The sequence below is a fragment of the Camponotus vicinus genome, unplaced genomic scaffold (assembly GCF_025532165.1).
Source record: "Camponotus vicinus isolate PSW18456_S1 unplaced genomic scaffold, iyCamVici1.0 SCAF_9, whole genome shotgun sequence".
NCBI lineage: Eukaryota > Metazoa > Arthropoda > Insecta > Hymenoptera > Formicidae > Camponotus > Camponotus vicinus.
The window spans coordinates 971,166-997,028 of NW_028141981.1; the positions used below are offsets into that span (position 1 = coordinate 971,166).

The 25,863-nt window shown below is 31.0% G+C and overlaps 1 protein-coding gene across 3 annotated transcripts in view; it reads left to right on the top strand.

Annotated features, from left to right (window-relative positions):
* Positions 1-25,863, top strand: part of Shab (Shaker cognate b) — a 47,293-nt gene that overhangs the window by 8,434 nt on the left and 12,996 nt on the right. For 2 of the 3 annotated variants that reach the window (XR_014440297.1, XM_083108007.1), the window contains exons 2-4: positions 2,512-3,358; positions 4,676-4,977; positions 22,283-22,366. Coding sequence is in view for 2 of the 3 variants with exons in the window: in XM_083108007.1 (XP_082964133.1) it covers positions 2,512-3,358; positions 4,676-4,977; positions 22,283-22,366 (1,233 nt within the window). In the remaining variant the exon portion in view is untranslated. The remainder of the gene's footprint in view (positions 1-2,511; positions 3,359-4,675; positions 4,978-22,282; positions 22,367-25,863) is intronic. The other variant, XM_083108008.1, reaches the window with a different exon arrangement.

Consider the following 25,863-nt stretch of genomic DNA (forward strand, 5'->3'; position numbering starts at 1 on the left):
TTGACAAAAATAACATGATTTTCCAAAAAAAATTTCTCGATATATGAATTATATAAATCATTATTTATGGAAATTAATCGCATAAAGTATGTACGATTTTTATTAAAGTGCTTTAGCCTTTCACATTTTATATGTGATTTTAAATTTTTTTACGTGATTTTTTCTCCAAAAAGAATATTAAAAAGTACAGAATCAAATGTGTAATAAATTATCTATTCTTTCTTAAGTATTTTTTGTTAAACCCTTGTCAAATCTCTTTATACATACAACATAGTATAGTAATAACAATTGAAGAGAATTAAATTTAATATAAAAACTACGTTTTCTTTCTTATATTTTTACTTACATAAAATACTTTTTTTTTCAAGATATGAATCTCTAAAATCTTTATCTAGTCCAATGTTTAACTATTATGTCCTCATATTTATTACGTTATCTTTCAAGAAATGAATGTATAGTCATATAAATAATATAAAAACTATATAAAGCTAATCAGTTTGTTGACTTGCTCCCGAATATACGCATTTCCCCTATTTATTTGCGAAGCAAATAAATATTGCAAAGCAAGTTCCTTGTTATCTTATGTTGAGTAATCTCATGATTTCGCTGAGTCCTCAAAGCGACGAATTGATTTCGCATTGTAGCGATTGCACTAGCGTGAAAGTAGAATGGTAATAGGGAAGGGGGTGTGTGTGTGTAAAAACCGAGGGAGGGCCGGGGAAAATGGTACGAGTTGGTGACCTCTCGAAAAACAAGGACACGTGGGATTCAGGTCGGGCAAGGGAGCGGGGTTTTGAAGGCACATATGTACTTTTATACACTGGCCGAACGATACAATAAAAATTGTGTGAGTCGAGCGACGTCGGGCAGACTGCGTTTAAACGACGAGACCCGATAACGAGGCTGTGTTGCGTCATACATTTTTACGATCCATTCCCTGTTACCAAATCGATCGTTCAGTTTCGCAGAAGCATCAGCGTGACATTACGTTCTTCTTTGTTTGTGGTGGTTACCGCTTGGTCAGGGTTGCGTTTGCTACCTCGATGGTTTCTCTCTCCTTCTCTTTCTCTGTGCTGGTTTCGCGAAGGTTTACTTTGTATTGCAAGAATCCTTCAAGCTCAATGAATTCCGCACTCATTTATCGTGCTATTTCTCCCAATCAAACGTGCAGGGAAGCGCAAGTTTGTATTTGGAGTTAAATAATCACCCGACAAATAGTATTTCCTTAACGATGTTAGGTGTTAATTGAGCAGTAGTATTATTCATCAGCAAGCTTCAATTCTAGGAAATATCGTAGTAGCTTTAATTAACAATGTTTTCATATAAAATAGAATTATGAGATGTAGAAGAAATGACGCGTTAATTACTATAGTCGTTCAATATATTCATGTAAAAATTATGCTACATGTATGTAAATATAATGTACAACAAAAATACTCAGAGAATTGCTTTCTGTGTATCGCTATGGTGTATCGCTTGCTTTACAGTATAAATATACAGTGTAATATATGCCAAAAGATTATACATACATATATATATATATATATATATATATATATATATATATTAATACATACATATACGTATGTATATTTGCTTCTAATGTATCGCTAAAAACGTTTTAATCGTTACCTCCATTAGCTTCGTATTTTATTGTATTATACTCTGTCGCGCAGTGAGAGCTTGAATTTTTTTTTCCATCACAATTATTATATCGCTTGTCAAATATTCAGCGATGACTGAATTTTTATCGTGTTTTTGATTCTGATTTATTACCTTAATAGAATCGAATATATATTTTTTTTATCTGCAATGCTTTCTTCGACCAAATTTATGGTGTCGCGTGGTCTAAAAAAATTTATAATTGACACTGACTATGTCGAACTATATCGAAATCTCAGGGAAAAATTGTACTCGAATTATTCCACACATCTTAGCAATGTGTCTATTGTTCATCACGATAGTAGTTCGTACGAGTTGATCGTAGAGGCTAGAATGTAGGCAAGTTATTTATTATCCTCCACTCTGTTTTAATGTAGACGATAAGAGCAGTATATTATATTTATAATTTATATACATATGAGATTAACAAAAGTAAAGTAATATTGCAAGAGCGAGCGCGCGATATCGAAAAATTCTTTATTATTTTTTTCCCTGATGAACAATCGTCGAGATATCATGAGCTAAAGAATTTGTGACACAGCATTTCATATCTTTTTCACAACAATCGAGAATTAAATCTTAATAATTTCTAACGATATCTCGAAATTGTTGATCGGAGGAAGAAACGATAAGAGACTTTTCGACTCACTTGGATCCAGATATACGCCATTGCAATTGTGCTTCGCAACTTTTATTAATACTGTGTGTGTATATATTATAAGTACTCCGATAGAGTCGATAAAGACGGACAAAGAAAAAAATATTAAGAGAGGAAAGTATTTTACACGTAGACCAGGTAATTCGCGATTGATTAGCTCCGTTTGATCGGTTGACTCGTCGCTTTTCCAGGTGATAGCTGTGATATCAATACTCTTTATTGTGCTTTCGACGATCGCATTAACTCTCAACACCATTCCTAGTATGCAAGTGAATGACGAAAAGGGGAACTTTCAAGATAATCCGCAGCTCGCTATGGTGGAGGCTGTGTGTATCTCGTGGTTCACCCTCGAGTACTTGCTTAGGTTCAGTGCTTCACCGGACAAGTGGAAATTCTTCAAGGGCGGTCTTAACGTGATCGATCTGCTGGCGATAATGCCATACTTCGTATCTCTGTTCCTGATCGAGACGAACAAGAACGCGAACGACCAGTTCCAGGACGTGCGCAGGGTAGTGCAAATCTTTCGTATAATGCGGATCCTGAGGATTCTGAAGCTGGCCCGCCACTCGACCGGGTTACAGAGCCTTGGCTTTACCTTACGTAACTCGTACAAAGAGCTGGGCCTGCTGATGCTCTTCCTGGCGATGGGTGTCCTTATATTCTCGAGCCTCGCCTACTTCGCCGAGAAGGAGGAGCCCGGGACCAAATTCATAAGCATTCCAGAGACCTTTTGGTGGGCAGGCATCACAATGACCACCGTCGGATACGGCGACATCTACCCCACGACCCCGCTCGGCAAGTTGATCGGCAGTGTGTGTTGTATATGTGGTGTCCTGGTAATCGCGTTGCCCATTCCCATTATCGTCAACAACTTCGCCGAATTCTACAAAAACCAGATGAGACGAGAGAAGGCCATCAAAAGGCGGGAGGCCCTTGAGAGGGCCAAGCGGGAGGGCAGCATCGTGTCCTTCCATCACATCAACCTGAGAGACGCCTTCGCCAAGAGCATGGACCTCATCGACGTCATCGTCGACACCGGTAAGCGACGGATCGATGCGCTCGCGGAGGATATCTGCAATCTGCTTTGTGTCACGACGTGCTTCGCGTCGCCGACTTATCAAACTCGGCCTCGACCCGAGATCATCGTCGCGGCTCTGCGAGCCAATTTGCCGAGTGGCATGCGCATCGTCCTATTTCTTACAATTAGCTATTATTTTCTCTCTCTCTCTCTCTCCTCTTTCCTCAATCTTGCCTCAATCGCGATATCGCGAGATGGGGTGGACTCGTGTTCGTAAAGTTAATTCCGTGATATATCACCTCGATTTCGACATTTTTACGTTTACATTTTAAATCATTATTACGAAATTAATTCACGATTCGACAATCCTGATTCGCACATTCGTGTAATAAGTAACATCCGGCGCGGGAGAAAGGTAAAGGGCGCATGCAAACTCTAAAATTTATCGTAATTGGATTATACTATTATCACGATTGCGCGGATAATAGGCATCCTCCTTTCCCTAGATCGCAGTATATTATTAACTCGCTTCTCAATAGCGCCGAGTACATATATACGCCATACTGCCCTATATTTAATCTCCCCTTACTTCCTAAATACCTGTAATTAGTATCAGTATTATTTAACGAAAACACACCTTTCGATAGATATCTACACAAATAAACAATTTTTATTTATCCTTTTGATAAAATTTTTTTTAAGCTTTCACAATCTTTCCCCAAGTAACTTTAAATTATTTTGAATTGAAAAAAATTCTCAAAATTGTTTTTTTGTTTCAGTTTTTACAGTTCTTTTTTTTTAAGAAAATATATTTAAGTATATTAAAGATGAAAATAATTTTTGACGTCTATAGATGATTTATTTTCATTCTTAAAAATGACATCAAAACAAACATATAGATTTAGTTTTATTTATAACAATCAATAATTTGTAACTAGTGAATTGTTACAAATTAATCACAACTTATTCTATCATTAATAGATTATTTATGTCTTGATACATCGAACTAGCTATTTTAAGCCCTATTTAAATTAACGCGTTGGATTTTCCACAAATTCGACAAATCAAATGTGATAATTGCTGATAATATATAAAATATTTAAAATTACACGTACATCTCTCTCCTCTTTTTTCTTTTTTTTTTTATTTTCCCTTCGAATTTATATATTAGCAATTTAAATTAATGAATAAATACATTATAAAAAAATAATAATTTTTTTTTAATTAATGACATTCGCCCTCTTCTTTTCGATATCCCAAGTTCATTCGCTCGAAGCTCATTCAGCGATTTACCTCTCGCCCATAGCGAACAACACAGACCCTGAACCTGTTTTCAGGTCATAACATGTCCGGGGTGGATGGTAACAGTACAGAGGGGGAGTCCGCGTGTGACCGCGGACCCGCTCAGACCGGGCCCGGTTGTTACAGCAATTACGAACATTACAGCCTGTCGCGACATCGGCGCAGCGCGTCCAACGCCTGCTTCCCAAACTTGCCCAACGATCTGCCCGCTACGCCCGACAGCCCGAATCGTCGGCTGCTCGACTTCGCTCAGAGCGTAACAGGTGCCCAGAACGATGATTACTATCAAGACGAGGTACCGGCGCAGCACGCCAACCAGGGGAATATCACGTCTAGCGTAAGTCCCACGTGGAATGTGCGCACATATGGACACTCGCGTGTACTCATGTATGGCGCGTATGACGAGTTGATTCGCAATGATGTCGATTGATTTGTGACTCGAGAGCCAGCATTAATTGGACTTTAACGAGAATAGCGAAAAATAACAGAGAAAAAGACTATTTTTGCTTCTTGAGAATAGGGAAAATAAAAATTTCTTGAACAAAAATTTCTTGTTACATGCGTTAATTTTAATTTATGTATATAATTAAACATGGAATATAAATGCACACAATTTATAGTAATATTAAAATTAACATACTCCTGTGTGTTTTATTATTTTTTCTTTTAGATGATGTAAAAAGTATGTAAAGCGAGATTTAAAAAAAGGTGAAATCCATTATTTTTTGTTATTGAAAAAAGAAATACATTTTCTTCTTTTATTTAGAATAATGAATGACTCGGCATCAGAAATCCGAATCGTCCCATACGCGTATACATGGAGATTAATGACGATTGCACTGGATGCTCGATCGCGCCAGTAGTAATGACGTGCGTTTAGTCGGACGGAGCTGTAGCCGCCACTGGATTGCCAATGCAACCTTTTGCGCGCAAGATATGTCTATTTTATTTTAAATTATATACATATATACAAAATTCTCACATATTGAGAAATATAGTACTTTATGGAACACACACGAATGTATTTATCTAGAAAAATACATGATATTATTACATAACATTATTTAAATTAAAGGTCTTAAAGTCTTTCCTTTAATGTGTTCAAATTATATAAATAATATTACAATAGAATATTAAAATGATAGAGAAATTCTCTTTATCTTGTAATCTAATTTTGCAAATTTTAACAAACATTTTTAACAAATATTAAAGTTTCAAAGGTTTAATCATTATTTATATGTGTCTTAGAATTTATCTGTTTCATTCTTGTTACTACAGATACGCATCCACTGCAATCGCGGTAATGAAAATCAGTTCATACTCGTCGAAATCGTGTAACTCTAGAAAACGTTTTTATTTTTATTTTTTATATTTTTTATATCGTGCAAACTGTTGCGTAACAATAAGACGACGAGGTTGAACGCGTTTAATGTGGGCAACCTACTTCTTTTTTTTACGTGTATACAAAGGAAGCACGTCGAGCACACCCCGTTCCTACCCTCAATGCGATCGTGGTTAGACGTTAATTATTTGTGAACCAACTATTTTTTTTTCACCAATGCGAGTATTCCATAAATAGTAATTATGCTGTTTACTAATATTTATTGATGAAAATTAATCGAAGTGAAAAAGTTTTGCTCGAAATTTGATTTAAAATGGAAGATTTAAAATGGTTGTCGATTTTTAAATCATATGATGTCATATGATGTTACAAATGTATCGATCAATCAATTTTAATTGATTGATACATATGACATTGTATGACACAAGAGAAAATAATTGATCTATCGGAATATTTTATTCAGTTCAAATTTTATTATAAAATACGTTACATTTTATTGTAAAATACATTCTCGAGAGGATAATTTACAATTTACATCAAAAGTAAACGTAAAACAATATTTATGAAGACGATCATTATCTCTTCATTTCTTCATATTTTTCACTCGTGTTATATAATAATCTTCGAATAATTTTCTTATTGATTATTTCAGAAAATCCATTTTCGCTACGGTAGGATCCTAAACATATTTTACGAAAGTATATAAGTAATCCAACATTTTATTAAATAATCTTGCTAATTTCTAACATAGTTTCTTTTTTAGAGAGAAGTTTTATAGGTATAATTTTTGTTGAGTATAACATATATACATATTTATTAAATTTAGAGGAATTGAACATTTGGTGAATAATTGTAATGTAGATAATAATAATTGTCGACCACATATGATTAATAGCTTGTTAAATGTACCCTATAAGTAGTCTGTTTCCGCTAAGTAGTTTTGAACAGCACATGAAAATTGCAAACCCTAAAATTCTCTGCTGTACTATAAAGTAGCGATTTTCAATTAATAAAGGAAGAAAAAGAAATTCATAAAAGTGATTAAAATTCAAATATATATAAATAAAGAGAACAAATTATATTAAAAAAACAAATACTCTAAAAAAGATAGAAACAAAAAACTATATTTTAATGTAATAGCATGCAAGTATTAAAAGGAAACTGGCGTCTTTTTAAATTTTAATAATCTTTTGTTTATTTTCATAATTACTAAATCTTATTATTATGATGGTAAATATATACTCATCCAAACATATATGTCATACATTGTAATCATAATACGTACACAATGTATAACATATTTTAAAATTTTGACAATACATTTTGTTTTTTTAGATTAGTAAAAAAAAACAATACACATTTTTTTCCTTTAAATTTAACAATTTTTTAAACTTAATAATTTTTTAAATTTAACAATTTTAAAAAATTTTTTTAAAATCTCAGTTTACAATAAAAATGTCACACTAAGAAAGTTGAAAGATCGGAAAAAGATTGGAAATCGCTGCTGCAGAGCTACGCGCTCGATGTGATTTTTTTGTCTATTATACACACTTATTTTTGCCCCGGTATATATCGATCGAACCATGCCAATTGTGTGCGATTTCCTCTTTCGTAACCGGTGAAACCCCCGCCGGCAATATTGAGTTCACGAGTTTGGTGCACGATTTCCGCGAGTCGAGTAAATATTTCATCGGGATGGCGTTGGGCGGAGTTCTTTGTCGTATGTATCGCTTATTATTTCATATTCTCGCACGGAAGCTCCTCGTGCCGTTGCCGGAAAAATATTTACTCCGAAAGACAAATACATAAGACGTATATGCTTGCGCATGGAGTCGGGCAGAACGTCTTCATGGAAAATTTTACTTCATTTTTTATAATCGTTTTTCTTTTATAACAAAAAATAATATATAATAACTAAATATATAATAATATAAAAAAATCATATATCATGATAATATCATCATATCATTGTATATTGCTCCTCTTCTAATTTATCACTTTTGGCTATATTTTTAATCTGTAATTTTTATTGTTACGAGAAAAAAAGCAATGTGTGATTTTATACTTTAACGCAGCAGTATATATATGATATTTAACAATTATATAGAAAAGTTAATATACGAATAGCGAATAGCGTCAAGAACTGACGCCTTCTGCATAATATCTGTTTGCATAATTGTTTCCATTTCGCTCTATGCGATGCATATCGCTTAATTGAAAAGGTTACGATCATATAAGATAGAGACGCAACGTAAAAACGTGTATCTGTCCCCAACTTTATCGATCGCAAGTCCTACATTCATTCAATGCGGTGGCTGCTTCACTTATTTATAATTACTGAAATATAAATTATTCAAGATTATTTTTTTTCTTTAATTTCATTGATGACGCACAGTAATAGTGCCTTTCAAGTAATTTACCAGAGCAATAAATTTAAGCATCTCACATTATATCAGAACTATTTTTATATAATTTAGCTAGAATGTTTTAGAATGAATAAAATTGTAATATCATCTTCAAAAATGTTTTTCATTAACAATATATATGTAACGTTAAATAAACAAATAATTCTATATCTTTTTTTCCCATCATTTTTCACTAATTGACTATATACAATTTTATGTAGTATAATCATAATAATTCAGCTGTTAATTCAATAATTGAAACTGTTAAGCGTTACTATACATATTTATATCAACAACAGTGTTCACATTCGATCGCGAATCTAATTATATCTTATATCTAACGTCATACAGGTGATTAATTAATTCAATTTTTTTCAATGAGTAATATATTAATTAGACAGCCACACGCCACGCCATTTAATTGAGTTTAGTCGCGCTCCGTAAATATATTACAAGCTGTTAATTATCACACTTACGTAAAATGTATCTATAATATACGCATATAATGTATATTTATGATGCGTTATATCGAAAGACTGTTTGGAGAAACTCTTTCGCGTGAATTGGACTTGCGATGACTTGGCTACAGTCGGGTTCAGATACATAAAACAGAGGTTTGCGCAATGTTTCGTTCAAGCCAAATTTGGCGCGTAGAGACTCTACGAGTTTTTTATGATTCATTTTTGCTCTCTACATACAATCTTTCTTGTATCGGACGACCTTCGCCCAATGTTTTTGTGTTCGCGAGCGAACCGACGATACGCGGAGCCCGAAAGAACGACATAATATATCGAAAAAATCCCATGGATGCTGGAACAATAAAATTTAATTATTAATTCTGATTAAATTTATAATTAATAAAAAAATGCTCACTTTTAAATTTGTGCCAGTTATAGTGTTTACGGTAATATAATAAGTTCGAGAACAATATAACATATTGTTAATCACTTTATAAGTTGTACAGAATCCAACGAGTGCTCTTTTGATAAACAATATTGTTAACAATTTTTGTACTAAACTGTTGGGAAAAATTTCTTATTCCAGCTTCTTTGGATGTTTTCTTTTCTTGACAACTTTGACTCTTTTCGATCGCTACTACTCTTTTCGAAAGATAATGACATTTTTACCTATTTAAAACGATGATGCTGATGACGATCACAACGCGCCCATTTGTTTGAATTCGTTTATCATTTCATTAATAAATGATATTTGCTCTTGAGACATGAAATAAAATTTACGACTCTCGATCTAGTTATTATACTATATTTATTCAAACATCAAAAACAAACAAATAAATAAATAGTATCCATAAACTATAAATTTTCTCAATGGAATACTTATATTACTTGTCACATATATTATTTTATTAATATTGTACACAGAAAATATTGTAAATTTCTATCATTAATTACTCTTTGATTTAATGACATTTGGTTTCCATTTTTCATAATATTACAACTTTTTTAATATATTTTAATAACTAAGTTTCAAATTATAAGGTTTTCTCCTATGAAACGTAAATTGATCTCTTAATTTGAAATTAATAATTATTAATCTTATTAATTACTTGTATTTATCAATTTATCTTTTATTCATTCCATTTGTTGTTCAATATATTAACTATTCTAACTTGATTTCTCTACTCCAAAATTTTATTTACATTCAAGATCGAATCTTTCATACTTGAAATAAGGATATCCACATAATTGACAAAAAATCCGTTTAAACATATTTTTAGTGTCAAATTTACATTTTTTAATAGATAAAAAATAGACAGAAAATAGGAATAGATAGAACGGTCACATGAAACAGCGTTGATAGTTGTAAACAAATTCATACAAGTATGTGCGTTCACATTGAATTTTTTTTATTTCACAATGTTTCGCTGAGCGATAATTTGTGAAATCGTATCTCTCGTTTATTTGTCCTGCGTGTTCTCTCCGTACGGTCTTATCAACAAACGCTATACGTTTCAACTACGTCCCGGGGGTCTAAACAGCCATAAATCCGATCCTGTTTACACGTTACACAGACACACCGGCATCGATCCCCGCTCTTGCATTCGAACTGACGACGTCCGCCAAATACGCTTTTTGTCGACGAGTCGCACGCGTCTAATAATTCTCGAGCCACGCGATTGCGCGATATTATTTTTGACCGAGCGCGCATCACTGCGGTCCTGGAATGTTCCACTCCCGAACAATGAGTACGCTGTTCTCTTTTAATAGCGAAGCGATGGCACCCGGTTTACACGGCGCGCGTCTTATTTAAGAGGATGACTCCGCTTGCGAGGACGCGGCAGTAGAGGTGTAGTGTCACTCAATCCGTAAACTGTCAAAGTCGCGTTGCGACGCGCGTTTTACACTTTGCAAAGTACGACTTTATATAAATAAGCACGCGCATACATCTTATAACGAAACGAGAATATAGACGACTACCTATGATTTCCCTTTCTTTTAGGAGATTGTTCTGACGTACGATTGAAGCGCCTTGTGTTCTTGAACAATTTGCTTCTATTCTTTAACAATTTTATTGATACTTGTACTGCATAAGATAAGGGGTGAATTTTAGCGAACAAAATTAGATGGATAAAAACATTACAAACTTTATCTATTTTTGAATGCTTGTTTAAATAATTTTGAACGAGATGACGATAATTGAAATTAAAAATTTTTGCAAAAAATGAGCTTTCCGTCTTATTCATCTAAGATTTGATGATCTTAAATTCACCCCTAGATGAAGAGGTATTTATATAAAACGAGAACGAGTATACTCTTTCGCGTGTGGTTCGCATTTGCAGAGTCACGTAAGAATTGTGTAGCTCAAATTAGGGGTAGTTAATTAGTTCAAGAGTATTCAGGAAGACTGTTTTAGCTGTTGTATGTACGATATCGTATCATTCAACGGTTAAATTGAAGCTATATATGAAAAAGATAATTGTGATAAAATAATAAAGGGGTGAAAACTAATTTATATGAGACGCGAATATGAGATAGAAATATCTGACTAATTATGACATAATTTTTAATGATATACAATTTTAATAAATATCATCAAAAAGATATACTTTTCGCGAAACTTCCCCTTTCTCTCTCTCTCTCTTTTGCTCTGCCTGAATAATCATGAACCGGCGGCGCGGCAAGGGTGAAACCGGGCGCGACCGAACTTAGAGGAGACTCGCGCACGATAAATCAATCACCTGGTGGCAGCTGTCTCTCTCTCACGCACTTGGTGTCGCTATGTTGCAGGCAATGTCCGACAGCGCGCATTGACCGGGATCGTTGAGCGAAGCTGCCGAGAGACACACTCGTCACACACTCGCTCGATCACACGCAAATTTACTACCTGCTCTAATATGTCGGACCTTGCCGAGCCCTATCAACTCGCCCCCAATCGGCGATGTGTGCTGATTCTCTTCGCCTCTAAGTGTATACTCTCTTCCCTTTCCCCCCCCCCCTCGACCTTCTCTCTTTGGACACGAGCGGTCTCTCCTTTCCTCGTCGGAACGAAAACACACACGCCGGACCGTTCACAGGATGAGGGGCGGAAAAATCACACTCTTTCAAGTAAACGCATGAGTCGCGCCAATACGCTGATCGACGATCAGAGACTCGCGACCACAGAAGATTAGATGTAGGCTAAAAGCTGTTTTCTCTCATGGCAACACGTCAAGTACGGTATTTTTCGTTTATTTAAGCTTACGTAATGAAATCGATCGCAAAATCTATTCTACTTATACTTTATTTTCACTCGTTCGTTTCGTGTCAGAAACAGTTCTGACGTATAAATATTTAGCTTTCTTCTCTACGAAGAGCTACTAGCAGAATGTATCTGGTGAGAATCTCCATTCAAGTTTCTCCAATATTTAAGAAGCAGCGTACCTTTTCATTTATACAGTTGTTTATATACTTCAATTGCTTCATACTCTCAAAGAACTAGAAGAATCGACGAGTCGTGAAATATATTAATGAATGCGGTCCGTATTAATCCGTCCGCATTAATGCTTTCGATTGTATATAATGTTTTTTATCATATTAAAATAATCTGAATGAATAATGTTGTCATAAAACTTTTAATATAATAAATATTTTAAATTTTTAAAAATAAATATCTAGCAAAAAGCTAATTTCGTTCTGTTTAGTGATGGTCGCGCGAATAAAACTGAATAAAATGTTAACTCGATATAAAAAAAATATAAAAAAAATGTATATAAGAATATTCAACGTATAGAAGAATTATCGCGCTCTCTCATCATTGCATTACGATTTTAAACAAAATATTTTCGTAATAATTTCAGAAATTATTGCTCTGATGCGCGTTATATTTTATAAAATGTTGACACTTTTTAATAGAAATGCTCTAAAGCATATATACATCGATTTATTTTCTATCTAATCTTCTTTGAGCGTGATCGATTAGCTGTGAAAATATTTTAATCTTTGCGAGCGACAGAAAAGCTGGTGAAAGGGCAAAGGCGACGACGTGGGATATTGCCCTTCTCCTCGCACGGTCCGGTCGCCATTGAATTTAGCCAAAAAACGCGAAATACTGAGGAGACTATATATTGTTAAAAATTACCAACGATTTACGCTCCCTCATGTATCCCGTTTTATTTTTTAAAGCATGGTTTATTTTTGTATTTATTGAATTCTTTCATCCATCGTCATTTTGCCAATACAAATGCCAAAATATTTCCTTGCTATTAATAAAACATCATAAATATATCACTAAAATATATTTATTCATTAAATCAGCAAAAAGGAATAATTTTTACAGATAAATTATAAAAGTTTTAAATAGTCTATGTATGTAAAATTTTAGTTGTGAAAGAAGAATATAATGTGTTCCATTTTTATTCTCTTACTTTTCATTCTCTGCTTTGACTGATTATATGAGCACTTAATAAATAAAATAATGTATATATAATATTAAGTGCTGAAAATTATATTTTGTTATTTATTGCGAGAAAAATTTATATATTTCAAAGTTTTTAATAAATATTTAATAAATCTTTTTATATTCTTTTTATATATTTATTTATCAATATATAATCATTGAATTAATATATAATCATTGATAGTGTTAATATCCATATTTATACTTCATATTGATGCAAATTTATACATTGGCGTGTTCACGAGAAATAAATATCGTATACTTTTTTCTTCTAATCTTTATCTTTCATCACAATTTGTGGATTATGCGCGAGCGTATGATCGTTGAGCATGATTTATCTTGAACTTTATAGAATGTATCATGCTCTCGCTCGACCTTCATGTTAGCTTGCGTATCGATCATTCCCGAAAAAAATGTACAATTTTATCTTTCACGTATTTTCGTATAACAATTATTTGTATAAAAAAAATTATAGCTACTGATATAATATTTATTTATAAAATTATTATTTAATTTATATGAATGCGTTATTCACATTTCCTTTTATTTGGTAATTAACTGCGAGAGATCGGGAAGATCGAATTTTGCTCTCGCTGAAAGATATTGTCTCCGTCCTAGATACTAATCAAACACGCTGCGAATCAGTGCATTGAAGGAATAAGCTATGTATTAGACATATATTAGACAGAATCGCTTTGTAGCTACGTATAGATGCTTAATGCACACGATATCGTTCCTTTGATTACGGTTTAATCAAATGGATTAATGGTTCCTCGTAATTTAATCTTGTGCACGTGTTTACGCGTTTCTATGATGATACGCGAATACGAATCCCCGAAAATCAGATATTAATTGCACTTATAATGCACGATCGAACATTTTTGTACATAATATATTTGGTAACATTACATTGAACATCGTGTCACTCTTGCATGATAGTTGAATTTAGAAAGATATCTGAAATAAAAACACGACTGGACACGTTGGCATACTTAGCACGTCATTTTTGTCATCATTAAAATAGTTTGTATAAAAAATTTTTTAAGATGTATGTATATATATATCTTAAACTGGAGTAATTTCATCGAAATTTAAGTCTTTGAAGTTTCAAAATTGCTGTGAGAAATCAATGTGCCAAAAATAAAATTAATCTATAAATACGTTTTTTAGAATATCTTACAATAGGAAAATATCAATTCAAATCAGAGGATTCGAAGGGTCTGATATTCTTCCTGGTGTTCCCTATACAATATTAAAGTAACATTTGTTTTCGTATTTATTTTATTCTCTCTTTCTCTCTCTCTCTCTCTCTCTCTCTCTTGTTTAGTTTTGATATTTTTCATATCGTACATACACATTAAATATATGTATACCTGATATAATTTGCAAATCAATTTATCTTGGGATTATATATGTACGTATGTACGAAATAGAAAATAATTTAATATTTATCAATGCGCAACAACGAAGTTGTGATACAACGTCGATTTTTTATAAAATAAATATATCCAAATTTTAATAATAAAACAGTATCCGAAGTAACGATATATTTTAAAGAAATACTTATTATGCTTTAAATTAAATTTATTATTTGTTTTTTAAAGATATTTAATAAAAAATTACATAATCTTCTAAAATTTGTATTAATATTTATATTTTTTTATAAAATATGATAAAATATGATGAAAGATCAATTCTTATATGCATTCAATTCTTATATGCATTCAATTCTTATATGTGTGAGGGATCTGAAAAATAGTTATAAAGATCTTAAACAACTCGAAATATGTATGTACATAAAATATTATAATTATCATAAATATTTTATTAAATATCTTAAAATCCAAATTATTTGATATGCATTATATTAGATAATGATATAAAATATTGCGAGGATAAATATGTGCAATTCATTTTAAGATGACAAATAATAAATTAAATCAGTTATATATTACTCACCCCCACGGTTGCTCCGCCGACATCCGATGCCTTCCTGGGCTTGCTCCTCTTCTTTGGCTTCATTTTTGGTTGTTTCTTCTTGGCACGACACTCAGTCGCAAAAACACAATTAATTATGAACGCGCGCACTAATCAATAAAATATGACAATTGCGCAACACTTTGCACGGCACTCCCAATATTAATCACACGCGCATTTTATTATATTATGATGGGAGAACAACAAAGAAACTGCGATCGTGAGAAGATATAATACAATGCGCTTAGTTGAAAATTTTCAATGGCAAAGTTATTGCTCCTAATAAATAGTATACACGCATTTTAAGAGAAATGTATTTTATATTAAAATATAAGTAGATAAATATACAATTTAAAATTAAAGATAAATATCCGAAAATATCGTCGTTTTAATCGCTCACATGATAGATTTCGATGGAAAAAATATGTAAAATATGCCAATATATTTTACCGAGATATTAAAATACGTTAAACACGATTATGTTTATTAATTAAGTTAATGTGTGTAATATTATAACATCGGTCGACCCATTGTTAGTTGATGGATTTTGTCTTCTTTGACATGTTTTATTTATAACCGAAAAACTCGAACAAAATATTCTTAGATAAATTTATTATAGATAAATTCAAAGCATCCACAGTGTCTTTCCGACCGCAGCCTCGATCACTTATATGTATATTATTCTATGCTTTTTTGATCTGAAAATGATGTGTAAATGGGCGAATATATATTCGAGGTATATTTAAAGAAACATTTATAGCCGATCGTGTTTACACATATTCTATGTATAAAACAATTTAAACCTATAAAACAATTTATAATTGTTATATCTTATCTCGCATAGATTCTTATTTCAAGTGAATATATCGTGCGAAATACATGCTTCGATAATTAGCCACCGTCGCGATACTCTTACAAATTATTTAATCATGAAAATTATTTAATCACGGAACGATAATCGCGCTAATATTATACCGCTAATATTATATACAATCACGATCGTCTCTCGATCTTCTCGCGATCGCGTCTCCAGGGTTAATGACGACAAGAAACAGCTCATGCCGCGCGAATGACAACAAGACCTTACCACGGCGCGAATGATAACAAGGCCATCGCATGTAAACACAACGCGTTATATACTGCGACAGACGAGTTCTGTTAACACAAGAAATTATTCTCTACGATTATTACATTGATGACTAACAACTCGTAAGTGTTATATCAACGCGATGACTATTTTTGTATTTCGCGCAATTTATTCCTTCAAGAAAAAAATCGAAACGATGGCAATTATTAATTATTGTTTTAATATATATTTTAATATATATTACATTGCTTGTTGAAATTTTCGCCGATTTAATAATAGAATATATAATAGAATAATATATGAATCATTGGATCGTGTAATTCAAATGAAGCAAAATGATGATATATCTACCATTTATTAATGATACATTTATTTCACAGGATGTATCACGTGCGAAATTTCTAAAATTTCGATTGTATATTTTGGAACAAAACTAGCTATTAACTCGATCCTTATAATAATCGCACGATTTCAAAGTTGCCGATATCATTCTTGGTTATTAACAAAATGTTATGGATACGGGACGGATCGATGATCGAATAGCATCGCGACGGGGTCAAACGTGCCTTAACTTATGAATTTGCATATTTATCGGGGCATATTTGACATGCATACTTGGTCTCTAAATATTCATGCATCATGATTGCTGAAATTATTAAAAGAATGAACGAATAATAATATATTTATTCTTATTATTAATGAAATTATTAATATAATGAAGTAATAACGTTTTAATAATTATCTTACCTTAAAACAACGGTTTAGCATTTTTCGAATAACCAATAGTCATGATGGGCGAATATTTAAAGGCGAATCACACATCCTAAATATATCTCGATACGCATGCAAATTTATATATTAAGATAGTTCTGACTCCGTGTATGCGTGTTGTACAATGTTACAACGCGTGTTTCATGATATTCGATCATGATAAATTATGCGACAAATGTATGCATATTTTCGAATATTGGCACAGTCTGCGAACATTTATCTTTGACGCGTGTATATTTATTCACTTATATTATAATACAAGATAGTAACCAGTCTAAATAATAGATGTAATGTCATCGCGTCGAATGGCGCATGAATTTGACTATGTGATTTTCCAGCTGATCGTAGCTTCGCGATTTTCGTTCTCTCCCCCATCACAATATGAAATAAAGTATGCACCGTGTAAATAATGTCGAGAGTGACATGATAAAGTAAAGTGCGCTTATTGCATTCGATTGATTACGCGTGATTGTATTTAATCATTTTTGCGAACAAGTGCGATGAAGGATAGTAAAGAATGAGTAAAAGAAGGATAGTAAAGAATGAGAAAAAAGGAGAAGCAGACCTCCAGAAAGGCATCTGATGATGATGGAGCAGCTCCGTCAGGTGAGCAAGTTTTAATTTTGATTTTTTTTGTCTATTACTTGGGAAAATTAATTGCTCGTTTATTTCCTTAGTAAATTTTATATCATTATTTAATATTTTAATTATTTAAAAAATTATAAATTAAAAATATTTAATATTTTAAAACATTTCAGACATTTGATAAAATATTTGTAATTAATATTTTTGTGTAAATATGTATAAAATGTTTTAAGATTTATAATTATTTAGATTCTTTTAATTAGAATTAAATATTGTTACTGATTAATAATATATAATTATATGTAATGATTAATAATATATAATTGTATGTAGTAAAAGTGTTTTTTTATTTTCAAAAAAAGTTATATAATTGTTTTTATTAAATTACAAGTAATAAATTGAATTGAAAACGCAATAAATATTTTTTGAAATATTAATTATTTTGGATACTGTTTTATAAGTTGGATATATTTATTTTACAGATCAACGTTGTGTGCTACAACTCCACTGTTGCGCATCATATTGGTAAGCATTAAATAATATTTTGTATTTTATGTAACTTCAAGATATAATGGGAATTTATGCAAAAATTACGTCATATATATAAAAAAAATATGTGTAAAATAAGAAGAAAAGCAGAGAGAGAGAGAGAGAGAGAGAGAGACGATTTAGAGAATATCTAAACCTAATAGAAATAAAAGAAATGCAAGCATATTATCAAGAATGCTTCAACTATGTGTATATATACACACACATACGTATATGTATACACAAGAGAGAGAAAACAAGATTATTGAACTAAATGAGAGAAATTTTTCTAGATTATTGAATTCTCTTTTTATTACGAGTTACATTCTAAGCAATATAATAATAATTTTTGTTTTGACATATAATGTTGATTTTTTACAGAAATTTTGAAATTATATTAATATTTTTAAATTTTTTTCCTGTTTATTTTTTTCAAGTTTGTATTTTTATTATAATTTTATTGATTTACATGTGTATTACATTTAATCACTTTTGTAGATTTACTTATTGTTAGAAAATTCCTTTAACATCTGAATATATGATCGTTAATATTAGATATCAATGGAAAATTCCCCATTTTTACTTGCAAAATGTTTACAAATTTCAATGAAATATTTTTCTTTTATTTCTTGATTCTTAATCTTATTCTTTTATTATTTTTAATTAAGTAATATATCCCACCTCTCCTATTTCGGCATTTATTAAAAATAAACATTTTCAAAATAATACATTACATAATTTTCTTATAAAGGTACTTGTTTATTAAAATAATCTCGGAATAAAGAAGACATAATAGAAATGTATTGACTTATAAATTCAGAAATAATTAGTTTGTACAATATTAATTTGTTTACTAACTTAATAACTTTCTATTTATTTTGATATATCCATGTGAGTCAATCAATGAGCAGACATGCTGGGATAAATTCAAATCTATATTAAAATTTTTAACATATTAAACATCTTCTATAAGAAAAAAATATGTGTATTTTTTAACATTTTATGAAAGTAATTGATTTTTGAATATATTTTTAATAAGCCTTTTGTTTCTTTAAATAATACATGCACGCAAAATTTGTACTATGAATTTTTAAATATATATACACTCATACACTTCTCCAATCCATCTTGCACGAGAAATTATTAGCACGCAATGCTATTAGCATGCAAATGCTGAATGAAAGACTTAAAATGACTAGATTTGCTTTGATAACGCATTTTATCTCAAGTCATTTCTTAAAAAAAAAATCGGCGCGCTTTGTACGTCCACGTGTTCGTTTAAGAATTAAGATATCAAAGTAGATATTTAATAAAGTAATAAATAGATATTTAATAAAGTGAGCGTTAACATTTATAATTTCTTTGATAATTGAAAAATCGCAACGCACTATTAATCGCACTGGATCACTTCTATGTACTTCTTCTTCACATTATCAGCTGTTTAATCGAAAAATTAGTCTGTATTATGTGATAAACGCGCCATTTCAACATTCCTAACAAGTACTTAACAAATAATTAACATACATTCGTAATAAATGCAATTTTGTAATGCAATTTTTTAAAAGCTGTGACGATAGACAGACATATATATAGACATATAGATAGACATATATTACGAAATAGATATACATTCTTACGTGGCAATATGGATTTGCGCGATTTGGTGCTTATACATATATTATACATATATTACTATTAAGAATGAAATATCTTTAAAATATTGTGTGCGTGCATGTGTGTATGTGCGTGTACACTGCCTATACATAAACATTGTTTCACACTGTTACTTGCCTGTAACAAACATAAATATAGAATTGCTATAATCGAAAGTCGTTCGATCTTTTTATATATTCGCGTTGTTTATATATATCATTTAGAGCGAACGAAGCAATCGATGGAGTTTATTGTGAGATCATTACATTGTGCATGAAAGAAAATAAACTTTCAGTTGCAATGAAGTTCATTGCGCGCGATTATCATGAGCTAGTGTTAAAAATAGAGACTAATTAAGATTAATTAAAATAATCTATAACTGAGATAATTTTATTAAAATTTTTTTTTCATTTAAAGGCAAAATAAATAAGTAAAATTAAAAAAGAAAATAAATTATCACATATAATAGTATGTGATCACATAATCTAATATATCATTGCATGTAATGGACAAATTATAACTTCTCAATCTACAATGAATGAGAAACAGTTATTTCGTATCTTCTTTGCATAACTATATAACTTAAAATATATGTAATTACATGGAATTATATCGAAAAGATAAGAGAAAAAAACATGTGAAATAAAAAGTTACTTAGACCTTAATTAGTCTCAATTGATGTTTCAAAATAATACTCTTTTGTAATGTGCATAATATCCAACTGATCCAACCAGAACAATCCTCTAAACTTAAACTGATACTGGAACTCTGTTTTTTTTTAAATATATTCGAATATATGTATATATCGTAGTATATATGGTGGCAGCACATTAGAATAAATAAATCGATTGTTACAAGTATTTTGTTAAAGTTTGATCGCGCTCGCAACGCGTCGACATAGACAGGATAGCAGCTTGAATGCGGCTCGATTTCGGAAAGTATGCTTATGAAATGTGCCATTCGCGTAAGTAACGCAATAAATAATACTTGTGACGTCCGTCCACGGATGCGAAATTTCACATTTCATCGATGACACGTTTTATTGACAATTTTGCGCCTTTTACACTCGACACTTTCAGCACCGTGTTTGTACACCTCGGTTATTCGTTTTTCCGGATTTTCGATTATTAATGATAAATTTGTTGATAAGTGTTGGAAATTTATTTTTCTTTTGAGAAGATTCTTAATATATATATATTCAACATTTCTTAAAAATTTAAAGCTTTAATATTATAAATAGAAGTTGAAATTTTATCTTTTAGTTGCAAATAAAATAATTTAATTCTTATTTTTTTCGAGCAATTTTTAGTTCCGTAGTAAAAACTAAATTAAATAATTAGAAATTTTTTATCAGAAAAAGATTACAAAATAAATAAATAAATAAATAAATAATATAAAAGATTACAATCAGTAATATGATTTTTCGTCATGTTTTCGATAAGAAAAATTGACTACAAATTTTACAAGAAATTTGTCATTAACAATTCGTACGATAAAAATTCTGTACGATATAAATGTATGTTGTATTGAGTGACTAAACGATAAAACATTTCTCGACCGTTTTTCGAAAAAATTCGTCGTTTCAAAACAAATATTCTCAATATAATATAAATTAATAAAAACTTTCTACTCTCAAAAACATATGATAAAAATCTAAAAAATTTGCGAATAGAGAAAATTAAAATTAAATTTATAAGTTAAATTATGAGAGAATGAACGATGTTTCGAACTCTGACTATGTAAACCGGAATTAGAAAAATAATATCATGCCAGAAAATTTATGAAACGCGATATTTGAGATATTATAGACATTGCGAACGTTGTGATGTTAAACTTAACTATTAATTTTATTATTTTTTATTTAATCATTAAAATTTTATTTATCTATTATCATGTAAAAAATTTAAATACTCAAATAATTCTGCAATTCAGAAATAGTACTGTTTTTCCAAAGACTCGCGCACGTAAAACAATTATTAAACGGTCGAGATATATTATTCAAATAGATCACTCGTATACACTAACAATAAGTATAAAGAGAGAGACATACATTTGATCTTTCGTTTTGTGATCGTCGACATGCTGGCAGATTTTGTTTTCAATTTCGCGTAACACGAAAACTCTGTCTGTCTCTTTCTCTCTCTCTCTGGCTCCACGTGATCATACGTTTCTTCGTCTTTACGCTCACATTAAGTTTGATATTTCTGCTCGCTCGCGAAGCGGTCGAACCGTTTTATCGGCAATAATCACAGTCGAGAGAATAATAGTGAGAGAAAGAGAGGAAGAAGGATACATTAGAGAATAAGAAAAAAAAAACGTTTCGATCGCTTCCGAACCGAGGGACGTGTGTTTACTCACGAAAAGTAAAACAGGAAATTGTGTGTGTGACCTTTTATAGGATGAAGAGAAAAAAGACAGCAGAAAATTCGAGAAAATTGATGAATTACCTAGCGAATTCGAGTGTTGCTTTTGTACTACGAAGGTATTTACGATCACTAATGTTTTTCCTCAGGCGGCACTACATACACCAATGGGCTGTCGAGCGAGTCTATCGAGTATTGAAGACTATGAATCAGTCGCGCGTGGCCACTAAAAAAAAATCCAATCTCTACGTTTATATTAGCGTGAGAGCGCGATATATATGTATATATATGTACACATATACACATATATATTTTTTTCTCGCTCTGCATATTTCGTACTCTTCATCCGGGCTCTTCGCCCGTCCGACTTTGCGGGCGGCATGTGGTATTTTTGTCGTTTTTTTGGCTTAATACTCTCTTTCTCTCTCTTTCTCTCTTTGCTTCTCGAGAAATCGAGACATATCATTCTACGCAAATCCAAGTCTATACGCTCACCGATATGCACACTCTTTACATAGTCCACTGGGTGTATGCATTGCCTCCCCTGCCATCTCTCCTCAACGGAGCAGCACAACTTTTTCATTGATACAACACCATCATTCATTCTCAAAAGCTTTTGACGCAACCGCAGCTCGTCTCCTACCAAAACTTGCGTGCCTAACACACGACATTTTGTAGGTCAAGGCACGTGGTGTTATCGCCTACAGGGCGGTCACGCCACGCGCCGATATGCGCGATGCCTTCTCAACACCACCATTTCCCCTCCAACTAGAGAGCCAAATATACTTTAGAATCGATAAAACGCGCGCGTATATACCTCATGTACGACGTGAGGATAATTTCCTGCCTTCAAGTTTAAAGTTAACGAGCTGCCGCACGCGAGAAACCCGCCGCTCGAGTCGTTCCCTTTACTTTGATCAGGAATAGCCAGGGTCTTCGTTTTCGTTTTTTTCGAGGAAAACGTGCGGAGATCATTGCTCGTTACGACTTATTACTAGATTAATTGGATTTAAGAAATCAGATTTCCATTTTTAAAAGATATATCATTAAAATTACAATGTGAAGATGTGTGAAAATATATGATGGTTTTATGGAACGAATATAGAAGTATTAGTAATATATAATCTAATTATATATTGTACATTTATATCATTCTAGCCATTATTTACATAATTCTTGTCTTTATTAATCTTTATAATCTGTTATTGAATTTTTATGTAGATTTGATATTTTTAGCAGAGACCATATATTAAATATTTAATTATTTTTGTTATTAATATTATTTATTTTTAGTTAAAAAATTATAAATAATTTATGCAGCATATAATAAAGAGTATTTTTCGTTTTTTAATATCTTAATAATATCTATTTGAATAATTATCTAAGAACTTTGAAAATTGTCCGTTAAAATTATATTTGGTTTTTATATCTTTTTTTGTTATAATTAGCAGTTCTTTTATTGCATAAGTTTGTGTTCGTGAAAAGGCAGGAAATTATTCAAAGCTACTTCGTAAACGAACATAAGATGTGTTTATGTTCGAACAAAGCATCTCAATAGAGAGATCATATGTATATATATTAAAATATTATACTCGCCTCTCTCTTTGAATTTCTAGTTTCATTAAATCACTGGGATAAAATATACATGTACTCGTCCCGAACTTCATTCGCTTCATTATCTCACGCAGTACGATCGTATACTTATCACGCGATCGAATTAATTTGTAGGACGAGATTTATCGTGTGCTCGTCGTATAATTTTTCGTATTCTATGCAATTATGGACTTAAAAATTATTAATTTTATTTAAGAAATTGAATTTTTTATAACATTAAATTAAATAAATAAAATCTTAAGATATATTGAATCTATAAGACACATTGTGTGAATAAGTTCGTAAATATCTTTTTGCTCATTAAATTATCGAATTTTTATATTTATTTTAGCTTCTATTCAGTACAATTTTATTCAAAGGTTTATAAAAAATTATATTAAAAATTTTTTGTTTTTAATTCTATCAAAGTACTTATTATATTGCATATATTAAGAAACAATATTTTTCTTGAGCAAATCTATTTATATACATTTTCTCTTAAAATATAGCTACAGTATAATTTTTTTAAATATAATGTTTTAAAGAAATATATTATTTGAAAGAAAATAAAATAAAACCTATTTTTTTTTAAATATCGTATATATTAAGTAAGCATTTACAAACCATGTTAACAACAGTAATTGAGCACAATTTGCGAAAATCTCGTCCCACAGCGATGAAATAAAATTTAGCGCGCATATCAATTTCCTCTTAATTGATCTAACATTACATTATAATAATATTGCACAAAACTCTCGAAATTGAAATGTTATCCTGCCAAGCATACTTATAATGATACGACTACGTGAATATCAAATAGTACAAAGACAATGATTGTTTTATAATATATTCATTGGTTGAGCAGCCGAGTAAAAGGCAATGCTCGAATTTCGATTTCATCGAAACGAAAGCTATACGTTTATAATGATTGTATATCCATTCGCGAAACGCACTAGTATTCTAATTCTTTTTTCTTTGACGTTAATTCCGGAATATAAGAATTTTCTGACATACATTTAAGAATATTTTGACATATTCCGTACTAAATTCATATTCACAACATTGTAAATTTCAGCACTAATAGAGTGTTTCATGATTAATATAAATATTTATATAAAATGCAGACGATAAAAATATATTTTTTATCTAAAGATTAATTTATTTTATAATTAATGAATCGTAAAATACTTTTAATATATTATTATGTATGTGAAATATAGTATTACAGGATTAAAAAGTGTTTATATTTTTATCACAGTAAAATAACTGCCCAAAAATATTAAATCACAATATAACGAATCAAATAAATTTATATAAAATTGAATATCACAAATTAATAATCTCATAAGAATTGTTATAATGTAATTTTTACATTTTTTCCTATAAAGTAATAGTCTATAAATGATTAATAGTTAATAAGTGATTTTTTATCCATTTTTTCTTGATAATGAATCATTAAATATACGATACTTTTTTATCATATTCCTCTTGTTTTTTTTCAATATTTATCTAACAATGTTATACATTTTTTAAATAATTTCAAAAATTATTAATTTAGTATCTTGAATTTGAAGAAACTTTGTGAAATTATATATATCTTTATATAAAGAAATTTCTTTTTAGAATAATATTTTATTCTTTATCCAAATAATTTGAAGATAAACTAGATGCTCTTAAGAAGAATCTTATAACCTTTTTTTGGATTCGCGATAGAGAGAGAAAGAATTAGAAAATATGTGCGCTTCGCGCGTGTTTAGTACTCTTTATATATGATAGCACGTACGAGGGACGAGAGACAAGATCAAAGGCAACAAGGTAAACTTATCTCTTTTTCGATTATCACACATACACATTATTTTACACGTATACGTGCAATACAAATACGTTCTATGGTACGGCACATGTATCGTCGTGCAATGGAACGTTGGTGCATTTCTTAAATATAACTTATATCTCCCATCACTCACCAACACATCACTCAACAACACCGAAGCATGCTTAGAGTGACAACGAGTAGCGGCGC